The sequence below is a fragment of the Panicum virgatum genome, chromosome 2N, assembly GCF_016808335.1.
Source record: "Panicum virgatum strain AP13 chromosome 2N, P.virgatum_v5, whole genome shotgun sequence".
Taxonomy (NCBI): domain Eukaryota; kingdom Viridiplantae; phylum Streptophyta; class Magnoliopsida; order Poales; family Poaceae; genus Panicum; species Panicum virgatum.
Window position 1 is genome coordinate 62,145,449 of NC_053146.1, and position 9,933 is coordinate 62,155,381.

The window sequence follows — 9,933 nt, forward strand, 5'->3', positions numbered from 1 at the left end:
TGCACAAAAGAGAGGGGAGATCAATACTCAACAGACTCGCATATAACTTACAAAGTACGTACACAAAAAGAAAAAGGGATAAAACAAAGCGTGTGTTCTTCAATCACAGCATTGAAGAACGACCACAATATATAACTCTACATAAGCTAACTTACACATATGAGTATACTATAATACTACCGCTACCTAAAAAGTTTCTCTATGACGTGGGCTACAAAAAGCACTAAACTTTGCAACCTGACACTACTTAGATACACTGGCGAGCAGAGGTGGAAAGTGGAAACTGAAAGCCTGTGACGATGTCATATTTACATCTAGACCTCGGAGAGCAAGCTTCCAAACGACGCCGACAGGTTGACGGCGATGCTCTCCAGGTTCTTGCCCCGGAGGCGCGACCTCGCAACCCTGCGTTGCCTGGGCGCCCCGGGGCCGTCTTCATCGTCCCCGTCCTCGTCGCCTCTAAAACCGGCCTTGGACGACGGCGTCGCGAACTTGAAATGCAGCTCCCTAGCAACATTTGTCTGCAGAGACAGAATTGAACAAGGTGATGTCAGCAGGCGGAGTGGCGACAGATGCACAATTTGGAATCAGGAGGCAGGGGTCAAAGTGCGTACTGCTTCGCTGACTGGTTTGGACACGAGGAGGAGCTGCCTCAGATCACTGTGGTTCACCTTGCACAGGACTTTAATCTGCCGAATTCGAACCGAAATTGGGATAAGAAAGACATACAGAGTATTGAAATCGGAAAATAGCAGATGAGCGTCGAGCAATTACCAGGACGTCTTGAGGCAGCGATTCGAGAAGGCTGACGGCGTCGTCCATGTGGAACCGGACGCTGCGCTGCTTGCGCAGGGTGCGCGCCGGCGAGTGCGGGCTCCTTGGGCCCGGAGTCGGCGAGACGGCGACCCTCTTCCTCCCGAGGATCCTTGAGCTGCTCCTGCAATTCGAGAAGCTCAAGCTCGTGGCGAGAGACCCCTTCTTTGCGTCGCCCTGTCCAATTGCCATTTTCCCCCTTTGCCTGTTAAACCCTACTACTGCTCTTGGTCTTTGGTGATACAAGACAATCACTTATCCAATCGGAGATCTCGTAAGGAAGATTCTCTGCATAGGAAGATTAAAGAAATTGGTTGGCGGATTTCCTTCTAAAAATAGACCAATTCGTTCCCAACATTTTAGATCGGAAATCCCGCAAAAGCCTCGGTGCAGCTAAAACCCCCGATTCAAATGAAATGAAGGAGAGATTGTCCCGAGCCGCAAACCAAAACTACAGCCGAACTGCACTCTAATCCAATCACCCTCGGGCCTCAGCGCAAGCTAGAAAAAAGAACCGTTGCATAAAACGCAATCTACGCAAGGCGGCAAGATCACAAACCGATAAGCTCTAATCCAATCACCCTCGGCGCAAGCTAGAAAATGCACCAGCAGCTCTGATCCAATCCCCCCTCAGCGCAAGGAGTCAGGACCCTGGGCGGCGCCTCCCCGTCGACGGCCATGGTGCCGACGAGCTCGACCATGAACTGCGAGACCATGACGGCGGCCTCCCCGTCCTTGCGCACGGCGATCTTGGGGTCGTACTCGGGCCGCGCGGGCCGGGGGCGGGCCACGACAGTGACGTGCGAGCCCACCGCGAGGCCGCAGGGGAGCTCCACCACGCGGACGCCGTCGTAGGGGAGCTGCTCCCGGTGCACGGAAACGGAGGCCGGGCAGGCCAGCGGCGGCGCCGGCGACGCGGACGCGGGCGCGGAGGAGGCGGAGGCGGGGGCCGGGGCGGCCTGCAGGTGCGCGATGTGCGGCCTGGCGGCGGCGAAGGCGTCAGCGGCGGCAGCGTCGAAGGGGGTGGCCGTGCCGTTGGGCCGCGGAAGGAGGAGGGAGGAGAAGACCGGGAGCGGGCGCGCGCCGCCCGCGGCCGGGGCTGGCGCGCCGGCGGGGAACGCCGGCTTGGCGGGGCCACGAAGAACAGAACCAGAAACAGAGGGCAAGACCAAGCGCCAGAGCAAAGTCCGACGAGGGAGAAGAAACAAACTAACGCTAAGATCGGAGGAGGAAATTACCTCAGGATCGCTCGCAATCGCAAACTCCTTTCGATAATCGCACAAGAAACTGGGATGTCTCCCTTCCCCCACTGCTAAGCAACCTGACCTGCGACGAATGCTGGAGGTAAATTTGGAAACAGGTGACCTCCCCCTTCAGCGTTTTTATAGGAGCCCACTATTTGGTTGTCCGCGTGGGAACCTACCTAGAAAAATCCTCTGCGCAGGGGCCTTTCTAGAAAATTACCGAACCGCCACCCAGAATTCAAGGCTGGTTCGTGCGCAAGATCTTTTTCACCTCCCTCTGCGGCGCCTGTCTGACAAGTGGGACAGTGAGAGCGATGACCCACCAGTCAGCTTCTATGGGTCGCAACGCGGCGTTTACGCGGCGTTCTATGGGTCCAACCCGCGTCGGGTGCGCAGGCGTGGGACGCGCGGCGGGCTGGGTACGTGGCGCGATCGCGTTGGTCTGGGAACTAGCCGTTGGGGGCGGCGGGGCGGGTGGGGCGTAGGACGTGACCCGGCGGCGGAGGGATGGGGTTGGTGACGTGGTGGCTGACCGACCCACGCGTTCGCCAGGCTGGAGCTGGATGTTGTAGCTGGAATGGTGTGGGAAAAAAATACTGTTATTTGATTGGTGGCTGGAGGTTGGAGTTGGAATGGTGCGAGAGAGAATTACGGTTGGAGCCCACGCACACGCACGAGAGAAACGACGGCCACGCGCGGGGAAGTCGGTCCGCCGCCGCCCACCGTCGGGTTTCTCGCCGCGTGGGTCTTCCGTCTTCCTCTCCGGCTGTATAAAAATTCGGTTGTTGTGGGACAAGCTAGCAACTAGCGAGCGCGGTAGCCGAAGGGGGCGGGCGTTGGATTGGGACGCAAGTATCCTGTGTCCCGCTGCACAGCGGAGGAATTTTACTGCGCACGTTCATTTGTTTGATGGGGAAGTTTGCCGCGTGCGTCGTTTGTTCAGTTTTGCTGGATTAACGAGGGGTTGAAGCATTTAGTGTAGGATAAGCAAAACCTACAGACTCACTTGAGCTGTGTTTAGTTCCAAAAAAAATTTGCACAGTATCTGTCACATTCAATTTTCGGATAAATGCATGGAGCATTAAATGCAGTTGAAAAAATAATTAATTATATAGTCTAACTGATTCCTACGAGATGAATCTAATGATGCTAATTAATTCATGATTGGACATTAATGGTCAAATAACAACGAAATGTGATACAGTAGCCAAATCCAAATTTTTTCGCCAACTAAAGAAACAGTGTAGTATTTGTGCGTTCGCGTTTGGTTTTGACAGATAGATACAGTGTTAGTGTTAGGCCCTGTTTAGTTCCAAAATTTTTTGCACAGTACCCTGTCACATTGAATTTTCAGACACATGCATGGAGCATTAATGCAGTTGAAAAAAAAACTAATTATACAGTTTAACTGATTAGCACGAACTGAATCTTTTAAGTCTAATTAGTCCATAATTAAACATTATTTGTCTTTTAAGTCTAATTAGTCCATAATTAGACATTATTTGTCTAGTAACAATAAAATGTGCTATAATACTAAAATTCAAACTTTTTCACCAACTAAACACCCTTAGCACCGTTGGTGCGTTTGAGTCAAAACGATTTGACCACGTGCGCGGTTAGCAACACGAGTCAAAGACACTGCGAGGACGGCGTCAAAGTGAAACTAACCGGCCGGATGGGTGGGGCTGGGGCGCGCGCTCGCGCCTCCCACCTCCCACCTTCGCAGGGCGGTTCTGTTGAGCTCGGCCTCAACCGACAACACGTTGCTCGTTGCGGTCCCGCAGTCTGCGAGCAGGGGCAGCCCAAGAAGCGAGAAAGCATCGGCTTCGGCTGGGCGCCTGCGCCCCACCACCGTCCACCGAACTCGGGTCTCGGGACGGGTCGTGTGTGTGGGAGGGCGATGCGCGAAAATTCGCGAAGGCCACACGAAGCACAGCCCGCAATCCGCAGGGTGCATTGGCATCGGGGGGCGCGCGTCGCAGTCGCAGCTGCGAGGAAGGGATGTCGGGGAGCACGCGCCCGTCGTCCGGTGCCGCCGCCGCTCCGTCTCGATGGACGGAGCCCCTGGATCACCGGAACGGCGGAAGGAGAACTGGATGCGCAGCCAACGGCGCGGCGCAAAACGCGTCACGTGTTCGAACACGAGACCAGCCCAGCCGCGCTCACAACCCCACGTGGGCCGCCGCCTTCCAACGCATAACACGGCGTCCGAGTAGGCCCATTTTGGCGGAGATGTTCATGGGCCGTAGACACGTTCATGAAATCAAATTTCTTAGCTTTTTTTTTGAAGAAAAAATTCTTAACTTTAATCATCACCTGAACAACAGAACAAGCATTGTGTGTTCTGTTTCTGCGAGCATGTCGACCAGACCAAGGAAGTTTTCGCTTTCGACTGACCAGTGGGGGGTGGGGGGTAGAGAGAGACATCGTGCCATCCGCCAGTGGGCTAGTGTGTACGTCACTGTACTGCTCAAGTCCGCATCCAGATGCCACGGGATGTGCCTGTGGTACAGGCTTACAGCGCCGGTTTCCAGCCCGGCATTTGTATTACACCGCCGCAGTTTGTAGTTTCCATTTTTCATGTTCGGAGCCGCCAAGCTTGCTGAGTCAGGCGGGACGCCGCCGCGCGAGTGGAGCAACCGGACAAACGAGCTCGCGGAAAGCGGCCCGCCGCCGGTCAGAAGCCGACGATTCCCGCAATTCACCCCGTCTCCAGTCCAGAGTACCTGGATAGGATAGGCTAGCCCGGATGGGCGGGACACGACGCGGTCGGCAGGGGTTATGTGTCCGCCCCTCGCCGGAGACCCGTGCATCTGGATCGCCGCCGGCGCCTGCTGCTGCTGCCAGCACGAGCCGCCGGCCGGCGATGGCTTCGAGTCGTGGCCATTGCCCAATCATACGGATTCGGGATAGACGTGGCGACAGGATAAAGTGTGCAGGAAGTTGAGTCACGAATTCCGTAACGCGCGGTTGCTTCGACGGATCCCGTCGGAACTAGTACCGTACAGTCGGGTAGAGGTAACGGCACCGTGGCCTGCTGTTACTCTGTTAGCAACACGTACGGGATCCCCTTCACCTCTCCTGACCTGTATAGTAGGCTAGCTCGGAGCTCGCGCGCGCGGCGTGCGCATCGCCATGCAATGCATGGTGCCATGATCATCCGGCCACCAGCAGATCCTCCTGCAGACTTTTTAATGCCAATTATAGAGGTCCTCCAACTTGGCAGCGGCGAGGGCCCCGCGGAGCCGCCGCGCGTCCGCGTCAGCGTCATCCGTCCACGCGCTGCTGCGCTCGCGTGGATATTCCTCGAGAGCTGGCTCCCCCGCCCGGCGCGCCGAGAAACAAGAGCTGGGCAGCAGCCAATCGGCGGGCGGGCCGGTGGGTTACTGGCTTCAAGGAAGGGAGGGAGGGGCCCGTGCATGTTGGCCGAGCTGGAGCTGACGGGCGCCGGTTGGCCTCGTGATCGCGCCGGGGCGCAGACCGCGGCGCGGGCACACGGGTAGTGGACGTACGGGATACGGGAGGCGGCGAAAACCGGTGACGGAGTAGGCTGCATCTGCCGGATCGGAGGACCCCAGGACGTGGACCATGTGCGTGCACGCAGCACGCGCGGCGCGCGTCGTTTCCGAGCTCGCCAGTCAACTCGATCATCAGCCTGGAGACACAATATTTTTTTAGTGAAAGTCCGAGACACAATATTACTAATACTAATTTACTAATTGAAGGCTTTTTTGGAGTCTTCACATAAAACCATCTAGGATCTTAGATGGACACTCTAAAAAAAATAGAGAAATCCTATAAATTCTCACAAAAAAACAGAAACATCGAATCATCAATCTAACAAATCTAATTATAATAACTATCCGATCTGTTAACTTTTCTAATAAATTACTCACATTTGCCATTATGAAAATAGACTAAAATAACCCCCTAAACATGTATCTAAATTACCCACCTCTGCTATTATAAAAACATCTAAAGTAACCCCCTAATCTTTGTGTAAAATACCCACCCATGCATTACAAAGAGCCATAAATCCAACTCTAATTATAATAACCGTCGAATCTGTTAACTTTTCTAATAAATTACCCACATTTGCCATTATGAAAATAGACTAAAGTAACCCCGTAAACATATATCTAAATTATCCACCTCTACCATTATAAAAACATCTAAAGTAAACCCCCTAATCTTTGTGCAAATTACCCACCCATGCATTATAAAAATACAAATACCCCTCTAAATTTGCATATAAATTATCCAATTATGTTATAATTATTATAATTTAAATTACTCCTATATCTAAATCTAAAATATTAAAGTTCACCAATATAAATTCTAAATTATTATTTCTATCATTATTAATATATTATTTGTATTATTATGTATATAAAAATACTACCCACGATATATGTCACTATATATTCATGTATGATAGAAGAAATAAGAATCTCAATTCACAAACAAATAGTTCAACTAAATATATATCGAATACCTATGGAAAATAAAATCTATTGTAACTAGATATTAATAAATATATATTTTAGAGTATGTTTTTAAAATATTTAATAGATAAAAAAGGGTTTCAGATAGATAATTATAATTATTAATCTTATTTTTATATTAATTCTAACGGGTTGATAGACTAGTATTATAAATTGTAGTACTAGTACCACAACCACCAGTTACCTTCCCTTCTGTTCCCTCTAGTTGTGAAAGTATGCGCAACATGCCATGTACGTATTCCTCGAGTAGAGGCGGCGCAATTCTGCACAGCCACCAAACTAGTTTTTTTTTTAACATACCACCAAGCAAGTTTACAATGACCGCTCACCGCCGCCACTGGATGGATGGTGGTGCGTGCGGAGTATAGCTTTCACGGCCGTCCCGGACTAGATGAAAGCCGGGAGGGCGACACAGGTCCAAAATCCGGCCAGCTATTCGATCCTTGCCACTTGAGATCTCCGTACCAATTATGCAACACCCTTTAATTTTGGTCCTACCCCTACACACCCGGTTTAGCTTGCATGGAGACGCGTCCCATTCAATCCCCCGTGGTGCACTGTTGGCGTTCGTGGCGTGCGGGGGCATCAGAAACTAGCGCGTCAAGAGTTAACGGGACCAGCAGATCACCCATTCACACGCGGTTAGATTGCTGCTAGCTGCTGGATAATTTCGTAAAAGTTTACCTCATCCATAGAGTTGGCCGACACGTAAAACAGACTGGTGGTGGGTGCTGTGTAACAGCACGCAACCAGTTGTGCGCGCGTGTGGGACCGGCTGTTCTTCAGCCGATTGAAAGCAGGTACCTCAGCTAAAAAACATCCCCAAAAAACCCACTCCCTTCTAAAAAAACAGTCACCTCTCTTTTCTAAAAAAAAACAGTCACATCTCGAACAACAGTGGAAAGATCATTAGCTAATAGCTAGAGGAGTCCGGGCCAAAACAGTCGGCTAGGGGATTTGCAAGACGAAGCGAACGCAGTTGAGATCGATGACCTGGAAAATCGGCACGTGCGCGATGCAATAAAAACGCGTATGATTAGGCGGATGAGATAACATCACAATACTAATGCCGAACCGCAAGTGCCAAGCGGTCGTCGATCCTGATTGCTACTGATCGAGCAAGTGGGGAATAATACAAAATCGGCATAAATGAATTGCAGTAATGGTATACTAGGCGCAGGCCTAATAATAATATAATGCGCACACCCTCTGTGTTAGTAAAGGAAGTATGTGTTGGTAAAAAAGTCATTTTGAGTTTGTCTTAAATCAAATATTTTAAACTTTGACTATATATGTATTTTTTGGGGTTGAGTTTGAAAATATAAAATCGATGTAAGTACATTCGTTTTGAAATGTAGTTTCGTAAAAAATATATATATTGACTATATTCTATAATTTTTTATACTAAAAAGATATTGGTTAAAGTTGTTTTAGAGATTGTCGATATCCGAAACGACTTCCTTTACCAATCTAGAGGGAGTATAGAGTAACGTAATGGGAACATGCTTTGAGAATTCGAAGAGAGATCAGAATAGGGAAAATAATTAGTTATTGAAGTTCAAGCAAAATCCTAAATAAGAGGCTATCATCAGCATATTAAAAGATACTACTGGACACCGACGGTCGTCAAACATTTTGTATACACGGGCATGCATGTCGTCTATATACCGCTGCTTCAAATTCAAACTCCATTCTAATTAGTTAAGTTGGAGACTCCATCCCTGGATCGTGGATTGGTTCCGATATGATAAACCTAATTAATTTAGCAATGTATCGATATAGTTCTCAAACTTTATATACGTACTTTGATAGCTTTTATATAGGCAAAATAGCCATTTTGGTCCCTCAACTTTTATTTTTAGGTCAACTTTGTCACTATACTGTTGTGATGCTCCATAATATCATGAGATCAAGGTTTTTAAAGCGGTAAGGCGAGGCGAGGCGATGGGGAGCCGCTCAGTTTGACAGACCCGCCAAGTTAAAGCGCTTAATTAAGCGTAACCGCCATCATTTGGCGCATTAGCTTAATTAAGTGTAATTTGACAGGCTGTTTTCATCCCATAGGCCGATCGAAACACACCAGAAGTCTCGTACGAAGGCGAGCACAGAAGGTACCAGCATGAAGCATGATAAAATATTACAAAAATAGTAAATAATATTAATGCTTTTACAAAACAGCTTCAAATTTAAAATGTACATAATAGACAATAGCAGCGGAAGAGAATCTAACTTACAGAACATTTTTACTAGAGAATAAATAAAACGAACTAAATAAGTCGAGAACTACCGAGACGTAAAGACAAGACGCCACATCGAGCCCACCGATGTGAAGCCTAGTTAGCTCCTAAACATGAAATAGGGTAACAACAAATCCTGAGCAACTAATACTCAGCAAGACTTATCCGACCAGTGGGTATAACTTAGCCCACATACCTAGACATGCAAGGCATTTGGCTGGTGGTTATTTTGCAGAAAAGCGACTAAAGTAATTCCTTACTTTTAGTATTTTAGCCCCAGATTCTATACGAATTAACTCTAATCTAATATTTGCATGAATCAACTATAGCAAGCATGGTGGTGCAATCAAATAATAATTCAATGTATTCATTGTCATATTCGTACACATCCTCCTCATTCTATCATGAGACTACGATGCAGCAAAGAGATCAAGGCTCTCATAACCGCGAGATACGGCGAATCGATCCGATTTAACCTTGCAAGGTGAACCTAACCAACACGGCACGTGTATGCCCCGTCGGACCACACGCACCAACCATTCCCCTCCCCGCCTCGAACTACAGGAACCAGCCCAATGACATATGGTCAGCCGAGCTCAACGTGAGACCACCAAAAGTAAACATGTGCATTCCCATTTCTTCGCGACTACTCGACTACCCCAGGAGTTGGGTGCGGTTCCTGTACTTTCGAAGCAAGGCAGTACTCGGCTTACCAGTTTCGACTACCTCATACTCCCGGTATACGGTTAGTACAGTTCAATCTCCGATCAGCACCGCCACAACGACCAGTCCTTAATCGACATAGACGGGGCTAAGACAACCAGGAACCATGTCCTGCTGCCATACCTATACACCATCATCATTCCCCATCCGGTCTCAAGTTTTCATCAATTCCACATTGCATTCCACAACTCAATACTGAAGTACATAAATAATTAAACATCTCGCGAGTAACCGGAAATTACTCCACTTCTAATCATCCTATTTCTCGCGAGTGACCAGAGATCACTCATCTTCTACCGGGAACCATTAAGCATAGCACTTCTATCGTCTTATACATACTAGTATAATTCAAGGGAACCTAGGGATCATGCAACTACGGTTCCAAACAATTCCTAAACCTAATGCACAAGT

General features: G+C 48.9%; 1 protein-coding gene across 2 annotated transcripts; it reads right to left on the minus strand.

Moving 5' to 3' along the window:
* Positions 1-2,210, minus strand: LOC120661677 (F-box protein SKIP27-like). Of its 2 annotated transcripts, none has more exons than XM_039940586.1 (4): positions 2,052-2,210; positions 775-1,101; positions 615-689; positions 1-521 (listed from the first exon to the last, which is right to left on the minus strand). In XM_039940586.1, the coding sequence occupies exons 2-4, from the start codon at positions 1,003-1,005 to the stop codon at positions 315-317; spliced, it is 513 nt and encodes a 170-aa protein (XP_039796520.1). In that variant the 5' UTR covers positions 1,006-1,101; positions 2,052-2,210; the 3' UTR covers positions 1-314. The 2 variants fall into 2 exon arrangements, with proteins under 2 accessions (XP_039796520.1, XP_039796521.1); XM_039940587.1 differs by having other exon boundaries at positions 1,373-2,172.
* Between the last annotated feature and the right edge of the window lie 7,723 nt (positions 2,211-9,933).